Consider the following 27,425-nt stretch of genomic DNA (forward strand, 5'->3'; position numbering starts at 1 on the left):
AAGACCTGGTGGGAGTGTAATCCACCTTTGCTCACATATCCTGTGTTTGCATTTGTCTTTGTTTTTTGTTTTTTTTGTTTTGGGGGGGGGGGGGGGGGGGGTATACAGTAAAAGTGGAGGAGCTGATGACACAGATGGGAAAGGAGTGAGAAGGCAAACACGCAAACACAAGATATACGAGAGAACATCAGCCATAACACAGACCACAGAGTGCATATACAAGGTCTGGGTAAAATACACGTGTAATAAACATTTTGGGACGAGGTCAGAGAGACCTCTTAGAAGAGTATTTCAAAAGTGGATTCACTAGACCAAGCTATTTCAGCTTTGTATTCAGAGGAACACAGTTATAAAAACAAAAATTAAAATTAAGAAAATAAAAAAATGAAAAAGAGTGAGTGGAAAACAAAGCTCATGAACCAAATGTTGCACATTAGACAAATGTTCCCAGGCCTTCCACGAGGAAGAATAAGATATACACTGAAAGACAAACAATGGTTGTTTCAAAAGGTTTAGGGACCTTTTTCTGAACCTTGTAGAAGATATGCATTCATCAGGAGGTCACTTGGAACAGCTGTTTCTAGTGACGCATGCAGTTTATGTTTTGTATACATTGACTGGAGGCTATGTTATGCTGTGTTAATCTGAACATTTTACTTTAATACTTCATTTACCATGTGCCTTGGCCTTCCTTTCCCCCAAAAGACTTGTGTTTGAAGTATATATATGTATATTTACATCTGAGCCTATCCATACAAGCAGGGTCACCAGTCTGTTGAATAGAGATCTGCTGAATAGCCAGAGAGAAGCACACAGACACAGGGGGAGCATGCAACTCACAGCCAGATGGTGGATTCAAACTCAGGACCTGATCTCTCTACTTCTCTGAGGCATCAGTGTTAACCACCATGCTGCCACCCCTCCCCTTTTTTAAACTAAAATTTGTAATATTATATATATATATATATAAAATACACAATATAGTAATTAAAATTTTATCTATAATTATTTTATTTACTAAACCACATTATACTGTAATGAACTATTCTAGCATCCTATACTATATTCACTATATACTTAAACATACTGCTGTGAAAGTGTCTGTTCTTTTCTCTTTATGCTTTTAACACTGATCAAATCCGCTTATTTACAACACCGCACTGAATAATGTAATTCTCTGATTCACATCTGGCCATGGGCCACATCTGATCAAGTGATTACAATGCGCTTCTTTGACAATGTCCTTGGCAGACAGCCCTCCTTCTCATACACTGTCACTCTACATCTGAGGATAAGCATCACTGGAGGCAGTCAAACTTTCAGAAATGGACCTTGGATCATGTCGGTACATATATGTGAACAACATGCTCTTCAAATTTTGAAAAACTTCACAATGATTAATTTGAAGAAAAAAACAAACAAACAAACAGCAGGGTTATGAACCAGAAAAAGGTTGTGTTGGAAAATAAATGCTACACTCACACCTACTGGTCAGAATTATATAACACCAGTGTGTCACAAGCAGGGCTTTATCGGTATTTCCCCTCTCCTTGTATGGAGCAGGAGTTTTTGTAAAACGAGCGCACTTAACTGCTCAGTCCTGATCCAAACTTTAGAAAAAATAATTATATTTAATCAGTCTCGAAAATCACTTCCAAACGAATACAACAGGGGAACATACCACGGACCTTCCTCAGCGCACGTGGAAGTTACGTCACTTAAAAGTTGAAAAACAAATGATACCTTCACTTATCGTCGTACATGTTAAAGTTGGACTTTTGACAGCCACGGGTGCGACTCAAAAACAGTTTTTATAGTAATACAGAAAATTTAATTTTAGAAGCGATTCTATTATTTGATTATTATAACGACATACATACTTGGTTTTATTAAGTAAGTTGACCACATTTTAGACCGCGTTTGTCTTGTGCATTTCACATCAGACACGTCAATGCAACAAAAGTTCAGTCTGCGGAGTTGTGAAATCAATAACCATGGAGGAAAAACAGAGCAGTACGGAAGCCAACATTGCACCAGGTACAGCATAAAATGAGTTTGCTATATTCGCTGGTGCCATAGTAGTAATTGTAAGTAGTAATAGGAGTGGTAATGTTATGAAAAGTTCCCAGTAAACCGTTAGCTAGTTGACCGGAGAAGCAGCCACTAACAGCCAGCTGTTTAGCAGCTAAATTTTTGTGTTGCTAAAATTTATTGGTTTAAGTTACATAAATATTATATAAGGCAAAAGTGTTGAAAAAAATAAATACGTGGATCACATTTGAATAGCCCCAGTACGCTGAATTCGGGTCAGTTCATCAGAGAGCTAGTGAGAGGCACAAAGTTAGACATGTAACCTAGTTCAGCATGGCTCTTAGAACAAACTGCATTCAAAACTCGGACAGTCTACGACTCATTTTTTCTTATGTCATTAAAGTTATCCCGTAAAAGGTGACATTAGCCCACATTTAAACTACTGAGGTCTTGTGGTAAATTCGGCATGTAGGTAAATGCACCATACAGCATTTATAATAAACTAACGTCCAGTTTTGGGGAGTAACGGAATACATGTACCGCCGTTACGTATTTAAAATACAAAATATGAGTAACTGTATTCCGTTACAGTTACTGTTTAAAAGGGTTGTATTCAGAATACAGTTACTTTGCTGAAATAAAAGGATTACACGTCGGTATTTTACTTTTCATATGTTCGGCTATGCCCTCTCTATTTACTGGAGGCTGGCTTGACACAAGTCTCTATTTTTGGTTTCCACGCCCCAAACAAAACACGCATTAAGAGCCTGTGTCTCAATCTCGCGGCCCATGTCACCCCTTCTTGCATAATGACGTGAAGAAATATTTTTAAAAATTATTCACAAAATGATTTAATATGAAGGCAATAGGCAGAGTGTTACAGGCATCGCCCTAAAGAATGTAGCCTCATGGGCAGTGTAGTCCGTGCTGCAGGGAGAATGGACTGACATATCCGTTATGTGTCTGTGAGCGAGGGAGGGAGAAAAAGGAGAGTGGAAAAATGAGCTGTCACCGAGCAGAAACGGGAGCTGGAAGCATGTAAATATAATAATAACCACTGCAGCCAAAAAGAGTGCCTGACGAGCCCAGTTGTAAGTAAGCTATTAAGACTCGGCTGTACACTTTTTTCGTGTTTTTCTCCGAAACAATAAGTTCCGTTGGAGCAGCCTTTCTACGCCTCTCTCTGTCTCTCGCTAGCAAAGTTGACCCAGACAACAAAGTAAAGCTAGTTTTCTGCTACATGAACCCGACGTATTAGCCAGAGGTCCCTTTACTTCGGTTCGGAGCCGCGGACCTGTTTTATATACGCGCGGAATAGTTTTCTATACGAGATCGCTGCAAAAAGTGCAGCCTTACCTAATGTCCACCCTACTGTTACTCATTTATATTAAGATTTAAAGATCTAGTTGGTATTGGTATGGCGAGTGTCCTTCAGTAATAGTAATAAATCACACAGCAATAGTACATTCATGTAGTTGTAAAAAAGCATGATGATATAATAGGTAATCCAAAGTATTCAGAATACGTTACTGTCATTGAGTAACGTAACAGAATACGTTACAAAATACATTTTGGGGCATGTATTCTGTAATCTGTAGTGGAATACATTTTAAAAGTAACCTTCCCAACACTGCTAACGTCTACATTATTATGGCATTATTACAGCTTGTCACTTGACCCACATGTATGAATACATTACTGCAAGTTTAGTGATTCCTAGTGTGACACGTGTATTTGGCTACTAGTTGAATCTGACTAAATTCAATTCTTGCATTATAGTTAATCATTAAGCTTTGACCATATCATCTCAAACCCAGGGGGAGCAGGAGCAACACGAGATGGCCCATGTGACCAAAGCCCTAAGAGAATAATCGGCAGACAGTTTTCTGAACAGAGCCGGTTTGCTTATGCTGCTCTTTGTGGTGTCTCCTTGGGCCAGTTGTTTCCTGGATCTGAAAATAGGTAACCATGAAAGGATGAGCCATGAAATTCCCTCATGGCAATATCAGTGTTGGCCTTGTGCTGAGTAGCGCCTGCTTCTTCTATTTTTCAGCGTATTTAGGGAGCAGTATCTACAGGCCTTAGTCCGCTGGTTGGATCTGGATGAGTCGGTGATGCCAGTTATGGGAGCCTTTCTGTCAGGTTTAGGCTTCGAGGGCTCTGACACCTTCCTCTCCACCCTGCAGGGCGAACCTCTGCTGGCGGCAGGGACCACCCCCATCACACAGGTGTTTGTCACTCTTACAGAGGATAAATGACCCTGAACTACAAATCTCCTTGTAGTTTGGTGATACTGGGGTCACAACAGTGCACAGCAATGAATCTTTTTGCTTGTTTTTGATAGCTGAAAATGTATTGCATTGTATTTATCTTTGCAAACCCTCTTATCTCTAACCAGCTCTGGTTTTCTGTTACAGGATCTGGTGTCTTTTTCTGTCAAAGATGGTAAGAGGCATTTAAGAATAAACCAGGGTTTTTCATACTTTAAGGCTAATCACTCCAAGTTAAAAAAAAACAAAACATCATTATACATATGTGTACATATATATATATATATATATATATATATATATATATATGTATAAGGCCTATGACTCAATGCCCCACAGCTGGATACTGGAATGCCTAGAATTGTACAAGATCAACAGGACCCTTAGAGCCTTCATCAGGAACTCAATGGGGATGTGGCGTACAACACTAGAGGCCAACTCCAAGCCCATAGCACAAGTCACCATCAAGTGCGGGATCTACCAAGGAGATGCTCTGTCCCCACTGCTGTTCTGCATAGGCCTGAACCCCCTCAGTGAGATCATTAACAAGACTGGCTACGGATACCGACTACGAAACGGAGCGGTTGTCAGCCACCTCCTGTACATGGATGACATCAAGCTGTATGCCAAGAGTGAACGAGACATCGATTCACTGATCCACACTACCAGGCTATACAGCAATGACATCAGGATGTCATTCGGGCTGGAGAAGTGTAGTCGGATGGTAACAAAGAGAGGGAAGGTAGTCAGAACTGAGGGGATTGAACTACCAGAAGGCAACATTGCAGACATAGAGGACAGTTACAAGTACCTGGGGATCCCGCAGGCGAATGGGAACCATGAAGAGGCCGCTAGAAAAGCTGCAACCACCAAGTACCTGCAGAGGGTCAGGCAAGTCCTGAGGAGTCAGCTGAACGGTAAGAACAAGATCCGGGCCATCAACACCTACGCCCTGCCCGTGATCAGGTACCCTGCTGGGGTAATAGGCTGGCCAAAGGAGGAGATAGAAGCCACTGACATCAAGACAAGAAAGCTCCTTACCATGCATGGAGGGTTTCACCCCAAGTCCAGCACCCTGAGGCTGTACGCTAAGCGGAAGGAAGGAGGCCGGGGACTGGTGAGTGTCAGCACCACAGTCCAGGATGAGACAAGAAACATCCACGAATACATCACAAAGATGGCCCCAACTGACAGCGTGCTCAGTGAATACCTCAGGCAGCAGAAACCCAAGAAAGAGGAGGAAGACGAGGAACCATCATGGAAGGACAGGCCCCTGCACGGTATGTACCACCGGCAGGTAGAGGAGGTGGCTGATATCCAGATATCCTACCAGTGGCTGGACAAAGCTGGACTGAAAGACAGCACAGAGGCACTAATCATGGCAGCACAAGAACAAGCTCTGAGTACAAGATCCATAGAGGCTGGGGTCTATCACACCAGGCAAGACCCCAGGTGCAGGCTGTGTAAAGATGCCCCTGAGACAATCCAGCACATAACAGCAGGGTGCAAGATGCTAGCAGGCAAGGCATACATGGAACGCCATAACCAAGTGGCCGGCATAGTGTACAGGAACATCTGTGCCGAGTATAACCTGGAAGTCCCGAGGTCAAAATGGGAGATGCCCCCAAGGGTGATGGAGAATGACCGAGCTAAGATCCTGTGGGACTTCCAGATACAGACGGACAAAATGGTGGTGGCTAACCAACCGGACATAGTGGTGGTAGACAAACAGGAGAAGACGGCCGTAGTGATCGATGTAGCGGTTCCAAATGACAGCAATATCAGGAAGAAGGAACACGAGAAGCTGGAGAAATACCAAGGGCTCAGAGAAGAGCTCGAGAGGATGTGGAGGGTGAAGGTCCCCGTGGTAATCGGAGCACTAGGTGCGGTGACTCCCAAGCTAGGCGAGTGGCTCCAGCAGATCCCGGGAACAACATCGGAGATCTCTGTCCAGAAGAGCGCAGTCCTGGGAACAGCTAAGATACTGCGCAGGAGTTACTCTATTTCATTTGTAAAATATGTATATACACACTCACATACACACACACACACACACACACACACGTAGAGAAACATATTTAGTATACACATCCAGTAATGCATATACTCTTATATATTGTACATATATTTATTACTTTCAGATTTAGCCATTCTTATATTTTGCTTTTTTTACGTTATTGTATTTTTGCACAACTCTGTTGCTTGTGAAGCTCGCACACAAGAATTTCACTCTCATGTACTGTACCAGTGTACCTGCACATGTGACGTGACAATAAAAGTGATTTGATTTGATTTGATTTGGACCCTCAAGCTCCCAGGCCTCTGGTAGAGGACCCGAGCTTGAAGGATAAACCGCCCGTAGGGACGTGCTGGGTGTTTTATAAAGGCCTGTTGTCATCAAGAAAAAGCCAGATGAAAATTTTTAACAGTTGTTGTAAATTCAATTTTAACAATTTTAACATTTTTTGGTACTCAGGCAAGTATGATGCCAGGGCAAGGGTTCTCATCCGTCACATCAGCTGTCTGCTGCGAGTCTCTCCACAGGAGCTGGAGCAGTTTGAAGAAACACTAGGAGAGAGGCTGAGGGAAGGAGGAGAGGAGAGCGAGTAGGTTATGGCTTGGATGGTGGGATGAAAGGATGAATGATGCATTTACGTGTCTGAGTACAAATGATAAGGCATTCCATTCTGTTATAAACCTATTTAATGTTAGTTCATTTAAGATACTTCATGATAAAATGTTTTTGCTTTGCTCATTTGGCCAACTGTCATGTGTGCCAGACTGTTAAAAATCACACAACGGCTGCGCATGGCAGTCACACTTGTAGTCAGAATGACAGCATGAAGATAAACAATCAGCTAATTGTGTTCAAGATATCAACTTAAATGGGCCAGAAGAGAGTAATGTGACATTACTTTTTTACAGCAAGTAGATGTTTCACCACATAAGGATGATCTGTCCTTTTCAATTAGAGAGGAGTCCTCACGGCGGCGGAAGAAAGAAAGAGGGCGAAAGCTACGGCGTTACCTCCTGATTGGACTTGCCACTGTGGGTGGAGGAACAGTGATCGGTGATTATTCTTGCTTCAGATTTTCAAAGTCTCCTAAATCTTCACCTGATAATCAGCTGATAATTAAATCAACAAAAACAAAAGAGAAATTATTCAGAATTCTCGAGCTGACAGATAGTGGCTTTGACTAGCTTTTGTATTCTGTACTGACTGATTTTTTATTTTTTTTTGCCTTTGCCAGGTGTGACAGGTGGGCTGGCAGCCCCTCTGGTGGCAGCAGGAGCAGGTGCTGTGCTGGGGGCTGGAGGTGCTGCTGCTCTGGGCTCGGTCACTGGCATTGCAATTATGACCTCTCTGTTCGGAGCAGCAGGGGCTGGACTGACTGGTAAGAGCACTGATGACTGTGCTGACACTAATTATTAGTTATCAGAATTTGAACATAATTCAGTAAGACCTACTTTTTAAAAATTTTTCCTGAAGGCAACAGAATTGTGTCACATTTTAAAGGATTAATCCATTTTCTCTCCAGGCTATAAGATGAATAAGTGTGTTGGGGCGATAGAAGAATTTGAATTCCTGCCATTGAATTCTGGGAAGCATCTTCATGTGACCATTGCAGTGACAGGCTGGCTCTGTAGTGGTAAATACAGTAAGTATTGCTTCTGCTGTCTCGCCACAACCGCCTCCAGTTTCCAGTAATTAGGTGTGGGCAGTTGAAAAATCTATCCATGCATCCATCCAGTTAGTTAACCGTTCACCCAGTTTGGGCTCCTGGAGGTGGTTGGGGTGAACACTGTCCTAGCTGTCTTAGGGCAAAATGCATGGGTCTGCCCTGGATTGTGATTGGAGTACAGTCTCTGTGCTCACCACCATAGTGTTCCAGTCCAGAAGCACCGTACGGGATCTCTGTGCAACATTTTATAGCCCAGTCAACCAAGACAGTCCCACAAAATCCAGAGCTTTAATGAACTCAGGGTGGATCGCATACATCCTCATACATCAAGGACTTGTTTACCTCAATGACCCATTGATGGATTTGTCATCTTCAAAGTCTGCTTCCTCTATGGAAGAAGTTGATGTCAGCAGGACTCTATCCCCACTTTACACAGTGTTAGTAGAGCACTGCTCTCCACTCCTGAGTCATACAGTGACAGTTTGCCAGATTCACCTCAAGGCTGACCATTAGTTTTGTTCCATATCCTCGCTGTAAACTTTTTTCACAAAATTTTAAATATGTAAATACAAACATAATTTAATGCATTTTTTGTGTTAACCTTTATACGTGATAAACAATGTACACATAGTTTGTTCCATAACTGAAGCAAATACTGTAATTTGACTGTGGTGTGACCTTTGAACAGTTAATCCTGCATAGTTTGTTTTCAGAGCACTGCATAAATTTAGTAGAATCAGTGCCAGGGCCAAATGCACACAGGGGTAAAGAAACAGATTAACAAGCACGTTAGTCAAAGACATTCGCTACGATCTTTTTGCTGATAAACGGATGTGGTCAACCCTAGTAAAGTTCTGCACATAATGTTCTGAATCTACTCTAGCAGAGATTATACAAACAAGCCACTTATGATGTGCTTTTACATAAAACAATGCAGCTGTATTCCTGCAGCTCCATTCCATCACTAATACGTACGCTCTTTTACTCAATTTAGAACCACCTACACATAAAACGCTACTTTCGGTTGCTCCCTTATTCACAAGGGGTCGCCACAGCAGGGAGGTCTGCATGTTTGATTTGGCTGATTTTTTTTTTTACACCGCATGGCCTCCCTGACGCAACCCCAAAGGAATTTGTGAACCACCTACACGTAAAAAACAGCTAACGAAAATAAAAGAACAAATTAAAAAAACACTTCAAATACAAGTGCAGCTTAGTTGATCAACTACAATAAACACGACTGCTGTGTTCCAGGTTCATTCCAGGCCCCGTGGTGCAGTTTGGGCGAGTGTGGGGAACAGTACTGCCTAGTGTGGGAGTCACGCTTCCTCAGGGATCTGGGCTCAGCCATGACGTCTCTCTTGGATGGGCTGGTCAGCATGGTGGCTCAGGAAGCCCTTAAGTACACTGTGCTGTCAGGTAGGACCGCTGTGCAAGAAGCTCTTAGTCCTGATTTGTTGGTGTTATCTGATGTGAGCTGATGGGATGTGAGTAACCTTTGGAACCAGTAGTCATCCTTTACAGTTTCGACTGCTTTCTAACAATTCCCATCTTACTCTGTCAGGCATTGTGACGGCGTTGACGTGGCCTGCCTCTTTGCTGGCAGCGGCCAGCGTCATCGACAACCCCTGGTGCGTTTGTCTGAACCGGTCCGCCGAGGTGGGGAAACACCTGGCACAGGTTTTGAGAAGCCGACAGCAGGTAGCCTATTATTTGGTATCTTTGTTAATACAATCTTATCGCCACATCACTTCTCACCTTTCATCTGCTCGATGCAGTAAAATTTCAAAGCCTTAGAAGAAAGAAGGCTGTATGGCATGCAGCAACATGTGTGCGCTTCACGTGTGGTGCCTGTGTACACACTGTTCACCGGATTACATTAACCAGGATGGCTCTGTTATTTTCTACATTCATTGCTTCTCTAAATTGTTTTTCTTTACTATGAATATGCCCGTGTTCACTAAACAGCAGGAAAATTAAAGCTACTCACTGTTCCTTTCATGTGTTTGAAGGGGAAGCGGCCCGTCAGCCTCATAGGTTTCAGTCTTGGAGCTCGAGTTATCTATTACTGCCTGCAGGAGCTCGCCAGTGACCAAGGTGCAATTAGAGGATGATGATGGATACATTTCTACTTTGTATCCCGCATTTTTCAGACTCTAAAAATTCATCTGTGTGTTTTTTTGAATCCTCAGGTAGTGAAGGAGTAGTGGAGGATGTGGTCCTCCTGGGGGCCCCAGTAGATGGCTCTGAGAAGGCCTGGGAGAGAATGGCAAGAGTAGTAGCTGGAAAAATAGTAAACGGATACTCCAGGTAAAGAAGAATTAAAAATCCAGAAATTAAACCTTTTTTTTAACAGTAAATGCTTGCAGATGCTTTATGCTTTTGTTGTAGTTATTATTTAGCCAGTAGGAGAGCTGAGTCCATTTATGTTCATCATGCAAGTTTGCAAGCGACTGTCACAGCAGCAAGATGTATTTTTCAATGACTGAATGAATAAAGGACTCTCTGATCTACATACCAGAGGGGACTGGCTCCTGGGGTTCTTGTACCGAAGTTCAGCTGCACAGCTGTCTGTTGCTGGCCTGCACCCAATCAACATCCAGGATCAGCGCATAATCAATGTGGATCTTTCCTCTGTGGTGAGTCAGAGCCTGTGTTTGAAATCTGATGAAGTACACCTTGGTAAATTAAAGCACGGCTGAAGGTGAAGGAACTGGAATTTTAAAGTATTCAAAGAGTAAGAAAAACCACATGCAGTGCATCGTCTCAAATTTGGTCTGTTAGGGGGTCAATTTATGTTTTTTAAAATAATAGAAGCAGCACCTGAATAATTCATGAGAGGGAAATGAAGTAGCTCATTCCTACATGGGAAGAAATTCAGACAAAAGATCTGTAGCTTCCATATTCATGTATGACATTTCAAAAGGAACATTGACTTTTGATTTCATACCACATACTCATGGCATCAGGTAGCTGTGCGTTTCCAGATTTGCTTTTGCACAGCCCTAATCCACAGCTTATATAAGCTTTGTCACATCAAACACAACACTGACATATTTTCACCCTGTAAAGTTGTTATACAAAACACTTGCTATTTACACATCAAGCAGATACAGAGTGAGCGTGAGTGTCGTCTCCTTTGACTCCTGAGGGAACCATCTGGCTGTTTAAGCGCAAAGCAAATATACCGCAGCGATCACCTGGGGACTGTTCAGGAAAACAGGTTCACTGGAAACTCTGGGTTTCCTGCTCCTGAAAGAAGGCTAAATTAAACTCCATGTCTGCTCCTGGGGTGTGAAGCTTTAGACACACACAGGATACTGATCAATAGATCAAACTTCAGTAAATGTAGTCTTTAAATTTAAAAACAACATCTAAACATTCACATCAAATACAGACATCTCTTCCACTACTAATCGCCAAATTGATTATTCCTGGGTCTGACTCTGTCGTATCTTTTTGATTTCCATCTTGAGCTGCTGTTATAAGAGTAACATCTGAATGATTATGTTTAAAACTTCATAATTTCAAGTCTGATAAACGATGGCTTAGTGGATGACATCCTTTTTTAAAATTTTAAATAAATGTCATGGTCTGTACTGACATACAATTATATTTCTGGCCCTACTGGATTAAAATGGAGGCTCTGCTTTTTATTTACCAGTTGCCATGGTGACTCTTGCTCGCTGAGGTCCATTGTTGATCAGGGTGAACACGGTCAGATTTAATTGAAAAGTTTTCCCTCTCAGATATAATGAACTCAGAGTTCAGGGTTAGAGTCAAGAGTTTTCAGCCTGTTAAACCTGCTATACACCCCAGCTAGTCGCTAACTGTCTTCTGCTGTTACCCACATTGGAGTACTAATACCATTAAGGGTACTTTGGAGTACAGCAGAGGGTAAGGTTTCTTCATTGTCAATATAAAAATATGCATCAGTGATGGATCATTTCTAAAATAACTGGACTCAGCAAGTGTTGTAAGCTCTCGGCTTAAGTATCCAGTGACATCACGAATCAGGATTTTTGTTCAAAACATGGCAGCAGTGTTTCTGCAAACACAAAGAAAGCAGCGATCAGTGTGTGAGCCCTTTACTCTGTAATAACTGATCTGGAAGGTAAGGGAAACACTGTGCCTCATTTTATCACTGCAATTTAAAAAAAAACATTTTTTTACTAGATTTAAAAGCTCATGGTGTCGTGGTTTACACAACTGACTAACAAGCAAAAGATCTCCAGTTTAATCCCAGGAGAGACACAAATCCTGTTGGGGTTGCATCAGGAAAAGCACCTGTTGTTAAAAAGTCTGCCAAATCCAGATCATGTGGAGTTAACCACTGTGGCTTGTCAGTTAGTACTTGGGTGAAAACAATAAAGAAAGAGCTTACATTAGTGGAAAAGAAACCCGAGAACCAGTGTGCACTATGTATGACTGAGCTATTGGGTCTGAAACCAAAATAATAAGTTAAAAGGGGTCTTTTAGGAGAAGGGATTAAAGGAATAAACAGAGCAAAACTGTTACACACAGGTATTCGAGACGATGGATCACTGCAACTTTACATCTTATTTTCGGAAGAAACATTTATTTAATACTTAATACAAAAACTGAAGGTTTTCCAATAAGTTTTAGGTTTCTGTAAGTGAGGCAGCAATATTAAATACTGTTTTATTAGCACATTAAAAGAAAGAGTTGTTTTGTTTAAATATAGCTGAAATTTATGAAAAACAAGGCCCCCGCTGGTCTGTTTCACATCACAGCAATGATTTTCTACTAACATTCAAGTCAACACAACTACTCATCATCTGTAGTAGCTCCAAGTAAAGCATTAGAGGTTTCACATGTTACTCGAGTAAAGGTTTAAACCACAGCAGTAAAAAGATACCTGACATGTCTGAAGCACCATACAGCACATACCCGGTCATGTAATGAGGAGAACAGGATAAATGAATCATACAAAATAACACATTTGTGCCTAAATGTTTCTTTAAAAGAACAAAAAATAGGTAGTGTACGAACGAGGTTTTAATCATGGATAATGGCACTGTATTCCTGCCTCCTAGGTTAAAGGTCACTTGGACTACATGCGTCAGATGGACACCATCTTGGTAGCAGTAGGAGTTCCCACTAAAGAAGTGCCGGGAGCCTCTTTTGCAATTCCTCAATCTGTAACGGTCACAAAGGGGACGGTGGACATCGCTGGCCAAACCACCAATGAGCGACAAGCGGCCGAGACACAAAACCACACTGAGAAGCCTGACACGCAACAAAGCAGAGATGCCAAAGAGCTGGCAGAGACGGAGGAGACTGCTGCCGGTTGGGATATCCCTGATATTTCAGATCTGCTGGACTCATTAAACGATACAGAATCAGACAGCAAAATGTCACCGCAGAACAATTCACCTCGTGTTTCAGACGAGAAGGCTCCTAACAACATGACAGCCACTGACGAGAATGCCCGGTGTGACGGTGTAGACAAGGACGACCGGGATAATGAACACATATCATGGAGCTGGGATGACACACACTGGACTACACAGAACTCACACAAGTGAAGGCGGCCAAACTTGTAAAGAGCATGTTACTGGACCGGCTGCTTCCTTGTAAACTCTTCTCAAGTTTGTTTGTTTGGATTGTTTTTTTTGTTATTGGAGAAAATATTCATTCCATTCTCAACAAAGTGACATGCCAGAGACTGCACAAGAACGACACATACGGCAGCTTCTAGTGAAAATCCCCTGAATGAAGTGTTTTGTTTGACTGGTTAAAGACGGGTTTAGATGTATTGATTGAATGATAATTTTGGTTATTGTAGATAACTTTTTTTTTTATAAAAATGTAAATATGGTCATAATTTATTTTACAAATGTGCTATGAGCATTAAAAACCAGTCATGTTTTGTGTGTTTCCGGTTGGCTTGGTTTCGGGATATTATAGATAGTGTGATTCCACAAATATGTCTTCTTTATGAGGCTTTTTTCCTGTCCTGTTCTCTAAGACTCTCACAGTAGTGATTTACAGCTTACTATAGAATTGCATTCTTCACTGGCACTGACAATTGGAAATATTGTTGACCCTGACACTGGCTGAGAGAGCGAGTAGACCTAACAGAATGTGAGCATAAAATAAATAGATTCTTTTTCAATGTCTCTTCAGCCCAAGCCTCACAGTGAATAAGTCAGATTGTTACCAGCTGTCAGCGCTTTTCCACTGTAAACCCTGATATACCCTATAAGGTATCTTTAAGTACTATTCAGTCCAGAGTGTCAACCTGGTTGGGGAGAAGGAGAGGCAACTCAAGCCCAGCGTGCTCGGCATCCAGCAGATTGACAGCATCAGTGGCGGTGGCGGGCGGGTGCGTGGGGTCAGAAGCCAGAGGTGAGGGTGGGTTGCTGGCAATGTTGGGCTCTCCCGAGTTACGCAGAGAGAGCGAGAGCGCCGGTGAGGGTCTTCGGGGCGACCGCGAAGAACAGCAGGGCAACAGCTTCCCCAGAGCTCGCTTGAAGTCTCTCATGAACAGCGGGTAGATGATGGGGTTGATCGTACTGTTGCAGTAGCCCAGCCAGGTTATGGCGTCAAAAAGCGCAAGGGGGACGCACTCACACACTGCCTGGATGAGGATGGTGACAAGGCAATCCAGGCGTTAGGGTTTAACAACTTAATGTAAGAGAAAAAGTTCAATACAAAAACACATAAAACATAAATGGAGAAAATGAATAATAGCTATTAGATGATACAAATATGCACTGCCACATGCTGGAACTAGTGCAAAATTGTACTCATAAAAGATTGATTTATCTGTTAAATGCACCAGTACTGCCAGATTGTACCTAAATATAAGAAAGAATTAGTAAAACATTAGGAAAAAACTAATCTCTTAAAGTAAAGGTAATCTTAATGTGTTTTCATATCATGCACAGATGTGTGCACAGACATTTGCAAAGATGATAATGCATCAACAAACATTACAAGGTAACACAAAGCCAAGGAAGTAGAAGACTATAAACAACGGGCAGTGAATGAAAGAACATGCTTGTGTATTAGATTTATTACATTATAACATCTATTGAATGTTTATTAGTTTAATAAGCACATTTTTTTGCCAAGTTGTATATTTTTATTGACCTAATTTACAGCCCACATTTATTTGTTTATTATGAAATTGTTGAAATAAAATGAATTAAATTACATTTACAGAGAAAATAAACAACGTTAATTAATAATACATACGCACACATACACAGGTGTATTGCACATACATTTTTCAATAGATGTAATTAATTCAATTAATTGACATTTTTAAAATCGACCCAATGTCGTGCCTTTTACCCTAAAAACACTCTATATGTGTGCAGCCCTAGATGTATGATTTATTTACTTTGAGAAGTCGGTACATAGATGCATCGTTTTTTTTTCTCTGTCTGACTGTTAAGAAAACTGATCTTGAAAATAACCAGTAGGTTTGGAGAGCGACAGTGAAGAAGGGGACAGCTGTTAGAGGAGAGCTTCCAATACTATCAAGATGAGGCAGGGAGGCGGTGGGAATGGGACAGAAATGGGGGGAGTTCGTTTCACACACCACATTGAGTGCGAAAAAGAAAGGAGAGCGCAGGCACAGTCAAGTCTCTGTGCTCTGTGTTATGCAGGGGAGAAGTGAGAGGGCACAGATGGGAAATCAAAATGACTGGATCACTGAAAGCTTGAAAAAACAGGACAAGTGTCATTACCAATTTAGATTAAGCTGTTTTCTGACATTCGTTTACTCTCGGCGAGGTTTTTCGGGGTCCTCCTTGTTTGTTTGCTGAGTAATAAGTGTGTATATTCATTCAGTCTAATCAGATCGAAATCACTTTGAAAAGAGTACCAATTATAAATGGTACTTTGGTAGGTTGTTTTCGAGGCTTTAGGAATGAGTCAGCCACACAAAGCTGAAATGCCAATCTATTTCCTCGTTAGATCGCCTGGCAAGGCTGTGACGCCAAGGCTGGCCAACACAAAAATAGATCAGTATCCAAGTGTTTTTTTCTCTCTTTTTTTCTTCTTTTTTTCATGTATTTCACACTGTTTTCGTGCCCACCATGTTTATAAATTTGTGAGAGTACCTCTGAATCACTGAGATAGATGCACTGAGTCTTAATAAAGACTAAGATGCTCAGGGATGTTGCATATATGTGAAGCCAACGTGGATTGAATGAAATTATTTTTCTTTTCTAGCTCATCTGATCACAAAACATTAATTAATTCCTTTACATATGTTTATATAGCAGCTGTATTTTTTTCCTCTATGACATCTCTGTGTCATTAGTGTTGGAGACAGCCTCCGGTACTCCTACTGACCTCAGCCATGTTGGTGATGAAGAAAGGCAGCCAAGCACTGAAGAAGAGTCCCAAGAGGACTCCCAGAGTCAGACTGGCCTTGAGTGCCCTCCGACCCTGCCTGTGAGCCAGGCGACGCTCGCTGTTCACTGACGGCTGTGGACAGGTGGGTATAATACAGATCCTTAATCTCAACAAGCACTGATATCATGTAAATCCTCTTTGGCATTAGTTATTCAAATCCATTTTGACTCCCTTTGCAGTTTGTCCAAAAGTCTTGAGCCACATCTCATATTTAAAAATATTTTTGCATAAAAAACTGTCAATATGTGCTCCAATTTATTGAAAAGTGCAAACATGCATGAAAATAATTTAAAAGGCAAATTTCTGATTACTTTGAAAGTCAGCATGTGGTATGACCATCTTTATTCTTCAACACAGCTGAACTTTCTAAGCCAAGTTTTCTCCACGCTTCTTGAAGGACAAAGTATCAGTAACCACTGGATAAAATGCAGCACCAAACCATGACAGAGCCTCCAGCTTTCTATGGACTCATCACTCCATTACATCTGTTGCTACTGATGCAAGTCGCTTAACAAACAAAATTACATTCCTAAAAATGGTAAGGCACAAAAAATGGACTGTAAATGAGTGAAAAAGGAGGCAATGTCCAAAGAAAAACTTTGAAAGTCCTTCAGAAAGCCTAAAGAAAGTCTGGCTTTTTGGAAGCAAATTATAAAGAAATGAGTGCTGGCTCAAGACTTTTGCACACCATTGTATTTATTTGATTAGCAGTTTTGCTTGAGTTCTTCCTTTTTGTCAAATCAAAATAATTTTCAGAGTTTGCGGAAACATATTTATTCACTTCATCTTAAGAATACTGTATACTGCACTGTCATTTCAGTCATTATAAACTGAGGCTGTGTAGTTAAATATCATCGAGCTCCTCAGAAGTTTGCATCCAAGAGCTGGAACAAGCTGATACATGATATGGAGGATACAGTGAAGATGCTGATTTTAAAGCCTTCCAGTTTCCACTTTTAATATTTAAAATGGGAAATTTAAATTTATGCAGAACTGAGTGTTTGGGTGGGTCGTGTGTATATGCGTGGTTTTACTGTAGGAAAACGAGACAGACTATGTGGCTGTGATCCTTGCAGCACATCTGACACAGTCTGTACTTTACTCGCCAACGTTATTTCTGGGCTTGATGCCTTGCTCCTTTCACCTGAGTCGCTAAAGGGCAAACTTGTTTTCAGTTCATTTACTATCTGCAGAATTATTTTTAACACTGTGTACTTCCTCTCTTCTTTTTCACAGTTTTAATTTCATAAAAGACATAGCCAGTAAAAATCGAATAAAATAAGGACACGTTTGAGCTACATTCCTTCCATTGATTTGAATCCTGCTCTTTAAATGTTCACATTCAAGGACATTTTCCACGTCTTAGCAACAGCCTTTAACATCACCACAATGTCCTTACTATGCCGAGAGTTTCATGTCAATAGATTCATTGGTAAGGCTTTAGGCTTACCAATTAACTTTAGGAGTCCCATAATAATAATCTGAAACGTAGTTATTCATATTTCTAATAGCTACAGGATATGAAACCTGGTAATGAATTTCGGTAGTATGGCTTTAAGGAAATAGCATTAGACACACACATGAAGAGCAGTGTGTGAAAAAATGTCAAGGAAAAAGCAGCTTTTCCACTCAGAAAACCAACTTTTTCAGTGCCTCCTCTCATTCATCCTTTTCTGTGCTTTTTGTTATTATTTGGTCAGCAGTAATACACAGACAGCCTTCGCTCTGTTACATTTAACTGTTTGGTGTCTCTTTTTCTTACCGGCATGTTTTGTGACACAGGAGGCTCCAAATGGCTGCAGTCATCTCCGTCCTGCTGAGCTTGCCCTGCTGCAATGCCGGGCGAAGGAGGCCGGGAGGGTTCTCCGAGAGAAGGGTGTGGGTGAGGCGGGTGGCTCAGCGCCGCCACCCTCTTCGCCTGCCTGCGTGCCACTAGAAGGATCCGGCAGTAGGTGAAACAAATGGCACTGGAGGGCAAAAAGAAGGTGAGCACAGATGCCACCAGAGCAAAGGGCAGGGTCACCCGCAGACGACACTGGAAGGAAAGGCCACCTGAAGGTGACAGCTGAAAGTAGGATTCTGGGTACAGTTTGTCTGAGTAGGAGCTGATGTTGCCAGTGCTGACCCCAAGAACAGATGAGTGTCCGCTCCTGTGGCCCAAGCTGTGCCATTTCATCTGAATGGGCAGGAAGGAAGCCAACGCTGCCAGCCCCCAAGCAGCCCCTACAAGGATTAACGCCCGAGGCGGGGTCATCCTCTGCTTATAGCGCAGGGGAGAGATGATGAAGAGGTAGCGGTCCAGGCTGATCACGCACAGGTTCAGGATGGACGCGCTGCAGCACATCACATCAAAGCAAAGCCAAACCGGGCAAAACGCAGGCCACAGCACCCAGGCCCCGCACAGAACATTGAGCATAGCTGGGGGCATGACCACCAATGCCACCATTAGGTCGGAGAAGAACAGAGACACCAGGAAGCAGTTTGAGGTGCAGCGCAGAGAGCGATGGGCAAACACCAACGCAATGAGCAACATGTTGCCACAGACGGTCATGAGGATGATGATGGTCAGCATAAAAGCTAACAACCAAGGGCCGCTGCCGGTGATGTTCCAGGCGCTGGTGCTGGTGGAGCTGCTGTTGTAGCTCCCTAAGGTGCCAGACAAGTGAGAGTCAGCCATGGCACCTGCTGGCAGAAGTCAGTGAACGAGCTCTTCAGGCAGCACTAGATGTTACAGACCTCAACCAGTTCTCCTTTGCAGCAAAAGCTCACATTTCAGGGACATCGTTGAATGGAAAGTCTTGTGCTGAGAAATCAGGGTTAACTGAACCGTTCTCCATGGATAAAAATCTCCATCCAGGAATACATCCAGGTGTCCTGGACTTACTTCCACGCCCACCAATATAGTGATCCAAATCCCCAGCACAGTTTCACTCATCTCTCCATCCTGGCCAGTGTGTCCCTGTCTCACCCACAGCTAAGAGCCAGAATGAGCCGTTCGATAGCTGACAAGAGGGTTTCGAAGCAGCATGTCACAATGATGACAGTCTCCGGAGGAGGGCACAAAAACAGAAAAGCCTTGAATCGGCATATGAGAGCAGGCTCACTGAAGATGAAGAGAACAAGGATCAATGCTCAAAATTATACCTCACCTCACAGAAGTGGATCTGTCTCTCGCAAGTCCTTTGCTGTGCCAGAGCTCTGCTGCCTTACACAAGTCCGTTTTATTCTGGGAAACACAGCAAGGCAGCAAAAAGCAACAGAAAATTGTGCAGCAGTCATTTGTAAGCACCGCTCTGTTCACGAGTGCTCTACAGGTATCACGGCCATGTAACGCTCGGTCCCGTTAATCCCTGTGTCGGCCACTCCAGCGTGCCTCCCAGCCTGAGCGCACAGCTACTGAGAAGGAGCGTGTCAGAGCATTGAGCTGTTAATGCATAACCATGCACAATCACAGCCAAGATATGCTAATTCTACATCATAGGAACTAGTGTGGGTGTTTTGTTTTGTTTTTTTCTCTCCCTTGTTTGGACATGGTGTTTTTAACTACTCTGGAATAACAATTTTAAAAATGTCTGTCACACCTTGATTTTCTTTTTCTCTCATATGCACTATATACACATATTTTGACACTACTCCACCACCACAGCCACCACCAAAGTGTTTAATTATCAGCCTTAGTTACAAGTTACTTTGCAGTGATTGTGATTGATCCATCATTTATAGGGAGATGACTGTTTAAAACCAATAATACGTAAAACATGGATCAGCTGTATTTGAATGATAACACTGATTGCATTTTAATTTGCCAGTTTCTCAGTAATACATTGTAATATTTCAGCATATTTTTGTTTGTTTTGGGTGACTCACACATTATACCATTAGTGAAGAAATTCCCTATTATATAGCAATAACCACTTTACGTCATCTTGTTATTCTCAATGCACAGAGATGACGAGATAACCCCAGAATCCTTCATTTCCTAACAGGAATATTTGAATAGCCTTATAGGACTGCTTTTACATCCCTGCCTCAGCCTTCTTCTCTGACAGTTTTCAGAAAAATTACTTCAAGCACCTTTTTCAAAACTGCATTAACACTTGACTCCTAACCCCCTACCCCTCCTCAAGTGTCATTATTTCTCCTCAGAGTGTATGAAGTATAATCTAGCTGATGTAACGTATTACACAATCCTCATCTTTGTACCACTTGGTTAAACATGATTTGTACACAATTACATACCTTACAAAGCATGTATGGAACAGCTTATTATTAACCCACAACTCCTTTTTTTAATAATTATTTTATTAAATAAACACAGACCATCCTTATAGGGCATATACAAATCATACAGTCATACAAGGAAGGATGTCAACAGGGAGACAAGAGTCTGACTGTAGAACAGTGCAAATGGTGACGCACCCATAATCAAAACAAAAACAAACACTTTGGAAAAAAAAAAAAGACAGTCCCTTGGTGACGTGCAGTTATTGCTCCTGTTGAAGAAAACAGAGACAGGTTTCATGAATTTTCATTTACATAACCAGCGATACAGGGTTGTTATTGAGAGTTAGAAGTGGGGAATCAATTCCTTAAATGATTTAGTTTTAGTGGTTTTAGTGGTCTTATCTCTTTCTCTAGAAAAAATAGAAATAAATTCAGTATTTTTATATGTATATATATATATGTATATATATATACACACACACACACACACACACACACAGTCAGAGACTGAAATTATGCCAGCATTCTACGCATTTCAGACTTTATGAAATCTACTGGTATTTATAACAATTTATCAATTTTTTTCCATGGACAAACCAACCTTGTCGCCTCTGTGCAGCATATAATGTGACCTCAGGTTATTCTGACAATTGGCATACGCCATGCCGAGCCCTGCTCCCGAGCCAAGTGAAATTGGCCATGTGTGCCCTATAATTGAGAAAGATGCTTTAGATTCTTTTCAAACACTCAAGCACTTCACAGCATGATTAAAAACAGATCAGAGATGGTGTGCTACAGCCTTTCACCCTGTAGCCTTTTTTTCCCCTCGTAATTACCTCAATTTTTAACATGCTTCTTTAAAAGCTTTTTGGGCCTTTTGCTGTCTCCATAACAAAGGCACATCATTTTCCTACATCTAAAATCTGAAATCACTATTGTCTGTGGACAAAAAAAAATACATCTCATCTATTCGCAGTAAAAGACAGCCATATGTATGTGTTACTGTAGTGGGAGCAGAACATTACTGCAGCCCTGCTTTTCTTTTCTCAAGGACGTCTGAGCAAAAGGAGCTGATCGAGATTCAGTAAAGCAATTAAACTACTTACGTTTGAAGAACAGAACAGAAAACACAATGCCTAACCCCAGACCGGTGCCTGAGAGACACAGAAAAAAACAGCTGTTAAAGTAGACCTGTAACTGTATTATTTATACAGCTACTTTGTAATGCTTATTTGCTGTATATGGTGTCTTCTGCTGCCTTTGGTTAATGTACTTTTAATCATGTGTTCAACATTTTTCACGCAGCCATACTACAGTCTTTTTATTGCTTTATTATGAAGTACTTCATATGGGGTATGATTATTTGATCTATGCTGTATGATTAGTGTAAGAGCAATATTTTCCCCCACTTCTTCCTACAAGATGGTTAAAAAAAAAAACATTTCATGTTATCTTGCCACAGCATATAAGAAGAGTTCTACCGTCTTAATACACAGTCTCTTTAAAATAAAGTGGGCCTTCTTGGCGTAAACCCACCTATTCTTCACCGCACCTAACTCCATTCAAATATGCATCAATTTATGGATCTTTGCTTCTTAACAGTAAGTGCATGGCCCTGTTACGTTAGGCATCCCCTGGCCAGGACAATGTCCTTAGATCAAAACTTATTTTACTAGATTATCCAACTTTTCCCCTACTATCTGCCGCCGTTTCTTGTTTACTCTTTAAGTTCTGGAAAAACGAAAAGAGTTAGCGAAACAGCAGAATAGCTCAAATGTGAATAACCTAAACCATTGATTCTGTTTTATATATATGCCGAATTAAGAGGGGGACAGAAATATCTTGTAAAATTCTTTAAGTTGCGTACTAGAAGACGTGTCCGTATTAATCAGCTATTAAGAATTAGGTTGACATTTTCTTAGCAGCGTTTGCACTGGGCTAAGTAAAACGCATAAAAAATGAGCGAGAACATCAAAGGCCACATATCTTGAGATTTTAATAAAATGACAGCGTATACCCAATCGTAACTGTATGTATTTAAAATAAACAAAGCATGAAAAAATGACTGGTCATTCAGTTGTCCTTTACAAGCCCTTATGGCTAGCTAGTTAGCCTCTCGCCCAGTCAATGACAGCTGTGGACTTCAATATAAACTGCTTCTTAAGTGGCCCTTGTTTTGGTACAGGACAATATCGTTACGATTGAGAAACTGAAGCATATTTACCTAATTTAATGGCACCGTCTGCTAAGCATCGGTCCCACTTTTTCCCCAGCTCCTTCTCAGACATACTGAACATTAGCTTGTGACAGGCTAGAAGTAGCAAATGCACCTCTGCGTGATGCTTTCACGTGTTGTCGGAAATATATCCCTGGGGTTACGATTTAAACGCAGAAGAATAAAAGACAACACTGAAAATTTTATGATTTTACAAGTGATTAGTTTAAACATTCACCCTTTACCGCCTTGGTGTTATTGACGGAACTTATGTTAAGGAGGAAACATTTAAAAAACTAAATAAAACCAGGTAACGTCTTTTCTTTGAAAGCAGCATTGAAACTCTTGCAAACCTCGCGATAGGTTATACCCCAACAACTGAATGGCGCCAGCTTGCGGTAAAGAAAAGATTATCCCAAACTAGTCACTTTGGTCCATACAATATCCAGCAAGCTGTACAGTAAAAAAGTTTGGAAAAAAGAAAACAAAACCAGGCACGCTGTTATGTATAGCAAACTTTCTGAGTTTAATTTGACACAAATCAGTACACTGTCGTAAAGTCATCTAACATGATTTCCTAAGATGACAAAATACAGTTTCTGACAACATACAGTGTACAAACATGGTATCCATTACACAAAAAACCTTGGCATGTTTGAAAGTGTTCTCACTAACAAAGAGCCATTAGCTGGTATGCAATACTCTGAATCTGCAAACTGTACAACTTGTGTCTAACACACAGAATTAAGGTACCAAAACATGAAAACCATGTTATATATTGAGACTATCAAACATATCAAACCCAAAACATCACAACAAAGGTTCCACTGTTACTCCTCAGCAGGCAAAGTGTAAAACTGCCAAAAGTTATCTTATTGGCAGCAAGCACAGCTTCTTATATGGTGTGGACTACAAGTTGGCTTCTTAATAGATTTCAAGTGAACTCAAAGGTTGGGCTGGTTTTGGGTGCTTTTTACTCACTGTGAAAGTTTGTGTGTGTGAACAGCAAAGAGGTAGAAACTGTATCCTTGGAGAATAAAAGTGTCTTTGGCTAAAAACTAAAGAAATCCCCTTTGCTTTTACTGCCTTTGCTGCAGTACATGTGTATCGTGAGTGATAACCTCATGCTGGACTGCATTTCATTACATGTAAAAAAATAAAATTAAAATAACAATATCTATAATGTGGTGGTGAACACAGGTGAAGACACAATCAGCCCCCTCTCCTGGTCCTGTGGAACCTCATCCCAGCTGTACTTCAGGTCACTCGGTAGACCCTGGCAGAGGAGATTCTTCTCCTTCTTCTGCTGCTAGTGACTGGCTAGTTGTCTTCACAGAGCTCTTGCTGATTTCCAGGAGATCGCGCAGCTCCTTGTTCTCAATCTGAAGGCAGAAAAAAAATTTTTTTCAAACATAACTTTTGAAGTTAAATATCTCTTCCTTATAACATGCATGTGCTTCCCCATGCAAGCAGGTTTTGAATGAAAATTGTGATGGATGCATCGCATCTTCTCTTTTAAATAGTGTTACTGTTTATTTGTGATAGAATTTTTTGCACTTTGGCAGTGTTGGGGGAAGCAGATAACCAAAGCAAATACAGACAAATTAAAAAGAAAGTACATCGTCTTTTATTTCTCAGGTTTTATCAATAAAACCTAATAAGAAAAAAAAATCATGAGTTCCTTAGCAGGTACTAAAATTATTTAAATACAGCCCCAGATGAACAATAACTCATGTCATTATTTATTTAATAAAAAGAAGCATCGTGTAAAAACTTGTGTACGGCTTTATCCATCCATCATTATGAAGGAAGTCTGGTCATTACAATGTTGCTTCAGCACACTGAAGATCACGATTAGTCGTTACGGTCCCACCAGAGTGTTCCAGCTGAGTTGAGGTTTGGACCTTGACTGAAATATTACAAAGCTGTGATTTCCTTTTTGTCAGCCATTGTGCTGCAGATTTGCTGCTGTGCTTGGGATCGTTGTCCTGCTTTATGAGTCAGTTTCAGCCAAGCTTTAGCCGTCAGACAAGACTTCCCTCACATTTGACTCTAGAATACTTTGGTACACAGAGGGATTTTCGGATGATTCAAAGAGTTCACGGTGCTCAGGTGCAAAACAAGCCCTAAATTATCGCAGCTCCACCAGTGTGTTTGACAGTTTTCACTGAATGAGCTGCTGTGTATTACAGCCAAACATTTCCACACTGGTCTGGTCTGTCCAAAGGACAAACTTTATGCCTTACAGTTATGCAAAACTAACAATGCTGCCTTGTTCTTTTTAAAGGAAAGAGGCTTTTTTTCTCCCTTTCATTTAATATGCTAACGTAGCCCTGTAGAGTCTGAGCTGTAGCTCTTGGATTTTTAGCCATTTCCATGAGCATTACACAGTCTGTGGCCGAATTTGCTAGAACAGCCACTCCTGGGAAGATAGCTATTGTTCTGAATGCTTTTATTCATTTATATTCTTAAATACACGTTTGTTACTGTTTGGGAAAATGTACCTTTTCAACAAACTTTACAGTTGTAGCATATTTAGAGAGCTCACAAAAGGTTATCGCAAAGATGGCACAGTAAGAAATCTAACCGACTGGTTTAAAAGGCCCTTTTATAACCCTTGTACAACCTATTTGACTGTCAATAAAAAAACTAATAAACCCCCAAACAAAACAACATGCTCCTTGACCTGATGCGCTAAACCTAACCATCCCATTAAAAACTTGATGCTAGCTGACAACTCAGCTCTCATTTGCAGTTATGATCCTCTATAATCGTTGCGTCATTTTGACACAGAAGCTGATGTCTGAGGTCTGTGGTAAAATCACATATTTTTCCACAGACCTCAAGAGGAAAGGTGTCATTGTGTCCATGTATAACTGCATTTCTCACCTCTAGCTGAGCAAGCCTCTCTCGAACACAGCAATAGTGCTTATCATCCACCTGCACTGCTCTTCTCATCACCTGGCCCATCTCGCATATCCGCTCCACTTGGCTCTGCACTTCCTGGAGAAGAGTCAGAAATCAAGTTTGTTGTTTTTATTTATTTTTTTAATTTGTGTGTCTATGTATTTGGAATCATAGCCCATTAAACGTGTGAGCAAATTAAAGAAATGCAGAGTTGATGTACTTTGGCATGGTCCTCATGGAGGCTGAGCACGGGTTTGGTGTCCAGCTCCTTCTTTGCCATCATCAGCTGGAGCACATGCTTGCGATACCGACACATGATCAACTCCAGCGCATACTGGTGTTCTTCAAGAGACACCCATAGTTCTGCAAAGACATAAGGAGTGTTAATACTGGTATATAAAACCAGCCAGTCAGTCAGCAGAACCTTTTTTTTTACCTTTATTCTCCCGCTGCAGTTCCTTGATTTGAGTGTTTTCCTGAGTCAGAAGGACATGAGGTTTGTATTTCGTGAGCTCCTGTATCTCTGAACTGTCATCTGTGTGCTGAGAAAAGAGCAGAGAAGAAACAGATAAAGAAGACTTTAGCGAACGCATATCACGAAAGCATATCCTAGATATGAGGGAAACTCGCTTTGTAGTACAGGTCACTGTTTAACTAGTTCAATGTGTACACCAAGCAGTAGTGCAGCTTTTCATAAACGTGAGCTATCTGCTCGAGTTTACCTTGTCTGGCAGAGCATTTCCCACCTCTCTCATGCCCTGCACTCTCTGATTTAGGGCCTCGGACTGCTCTATCAGTCCCTCGGCGGCTGTGTCGTGCTCTTTTAGCCTCTCGAGAAGGGTCCGAGTATCGGCCAGCACTTTTTCTAAAGTGCAGGCCATTTACTGGAAAGTGACAGCTCTTTTTTTACGCTACGTAGAAAAGCTACTACAAAACTAGCTAGTCGAGCGAAAACAACTCGCAGCCGTTGCTTACCTGGGCTATATAACCTTAGCCGAGGCAGCTCGGTGCCATTATAGAAACATAAATATCCTTACTGTTTCGCTACTTAACTAATGCTGTGTCGGCAGACAGGGCAAGTACCAGACACTCAGATCAAAATATGACTACATTACTAGAATATTACTGTTTCAGAAACTGACGTTTCCGTGTAAAACTAAACTGTTAGCGACGCTTCCTTCTTCTTCTTCTCCTACTTTTGGCGAATTGTCAAACTAACGTTGAGTCGCCACCTACTGGGGTGGAGTGCGGTGTAGAAGTTTGCACGCAACCAAAAGCGGGGTAAATGGCTAAACCTATCAAGCCTGTTTGTCTTTAAAATATATTTACATAACGCAACAGCGTCTCATTAAAAAAAAGGAAAAGAAAAAAGGATATTGTTTCTTCACTGTTCAACAGTTGTATGTTAAACAAAATGAACAACATAATTGTAAAAGTTATCAGCATTTCAAGTAAAAATGTAACGTAAAACCCTCACAGTGTTGAAAAAAATATTAGTATCGGGTAATTTCAAAGTGAGTGAAGGGTTGAGTTGAAGCATTATGTTACATTTTCCTATGTTGGGTTTTTGTGCAACGTGTAGTCTCAAAAACTCTCCTGTATGGGGAGAAAACTTAGTTATGGCGACACCTATTAAGTTTAGTTATCTACTAAATGGCATGATAGTTATTATTTACTCATTAATCAAATAATTAATGGATT

The 27,425-nt window shown here is 41.3% G+C and overlaps 4 protein-coding genes across 5 annotated transcripts; 1 reads left to right on the forward strand and 3 right to left on the reverse strand.

The window, feature by feature from the left end:
• The first annotated feature begins 1,805 nt into the window (after nucleotides 1-1,805).
• Nucleotides 1,806-13,890, forward strand: tmco4 (transmembrane and coiled-coil domains 4). 2 transcript variants are annotated; one of them, XM_063463936.1, is made up of 14 exons: nucleotides 1,806-2,037; nucleotides 3,849-3,993; nucleotides 4,085-4,259; nucleotides 4,449-4,476; nucleotides 6,778-6,907; nucleotides 7,274-7,371; nucleotides 7,553-7,696; nucleotides 7,841-7,960; nucleotides 9,239-9,403; nucleotides 9,549-9,685; nucleotides 9,997-10,081; nucleotides 10,177-10,294; nucleotides 10,506-10,623; nucleotides 13,042-13,890. In XM_063463936.1, exons 1-14 carry the CDS (start codon nucleotides 1,995-1,997, stop codon nucleotides 13,531-13,533), a joined length of 1,998 nt encoding a protein of 665 aa, XP_063320006.1. In that variant the 5' UTR covers nucleotides 1,806-1,994; the 3' UTR covers nucleotides 13,534-13,890. The 2 variants fall into 2 exon arrangements, with proteins under 2 accessions (XP_063320006.1, XP_063320007.1); XM_063463937.1 differs by lacking the exon at nucleotides 1,806-2,037 and adding an exon at nucleotides 3,058-3,122 and having other exon boundaries at nucleotides 13,042-13,887.
• Nucleotides 13,891-14,231: 341 nt separating this feature from the next.
• Nucleotides 14,232-19,055, reverse strand: htr6 (5-hydroxytryptamine (serotonin) receptor 6). Its single transcript, XM_063465548.1, has 3 exons — nucleotides 18,141-19,055; nucleotides 16,316-16,450; nucleotides 14,232-14,588 (listed from the first exon to the last, which is right to left on the reverse strand). The coding sequence occupies exons 1-3, from the start codon at nucleotides 19,053-19,055 to the stop codon at nucleotides 14,232-14,234; spliced, it is 1,407 nt and encodes a 468-aa protein (XP_063321618.1).
• A 1,606-nt stretch (nucleotides 19,056-20,661) lies between these two features.
• Nucleotides 20,662-22,939, reverse strand: micos10 (mitochondrial contact site and cristae organizing system subunit 10). Its single transcript, XM_063464371.1, has 4 exons — nucleotides 22,827-22,939; nucleotides 21,709-21,756; nucleotides 21,204-21,310; nucleotides 20,662-20,871 (listed from the first exon to the last, which is right to left on the reverse strand). Exons 1-4 carry the CDS (start codon nucleotides 22,897-22,899, stop codon nucleotides 20,863-20,865), a joined length of 237 nt encoding a protein of 78 aa, XP_063320441.1. The 5' UTR covers nucleotides 22,900-22,939; the 3' UTR covers nucleotides 20,662-20,862.
• A 401-nt stretch (nucleotides 22,940-23,340) lies between these two features.
• On the reverse strand, nucleotides 23,341-26,919 carry sike1 (suppressor of IKBKE 1). The gene is made up of 5 exons (XM_063464064.1): nucleotides 26,447-26,919; nucleotides 26,161-26,266; nucleotides 25,945-26,087; nucleotides 25,707-25,820; nucleotides 23,341-24,199 (listed from the first exon to the last, which is right to left on the reverse strand). The coding sequence occupies exons 1-5, from the start codon at nucleotides 26,603-26,605 to the stop codon at nucleotides 24,080-24,082; spliced, it is 642 nt and encodes a 213-aa protein (XP_063320134.1). The 5' UTR covers nucleotides 26,606-26,919; the 3' UTR covers nucleotides 23,341-24,079.
• Nucleotides 26,920-27,425: the final 506 nt, after the last annotated feature.

This window comes from Pelmatolapia mariae, linkage group LG20 (genome assembly GCF_036321145.2).
Source record: "Pelmatolapia mariae isolate MD_Pm_ZW linkage group LG20, Pm_UMD_F_2, whole genome shotgun sequence".
In the NCBI taxonomy this organism is placed as follows: Eukaryota; Metazoa; Chordata; class Actinopteri; order Cichliformes; family Cichlidae; genus Pelmatolapia; species Pelmatolapia mariae.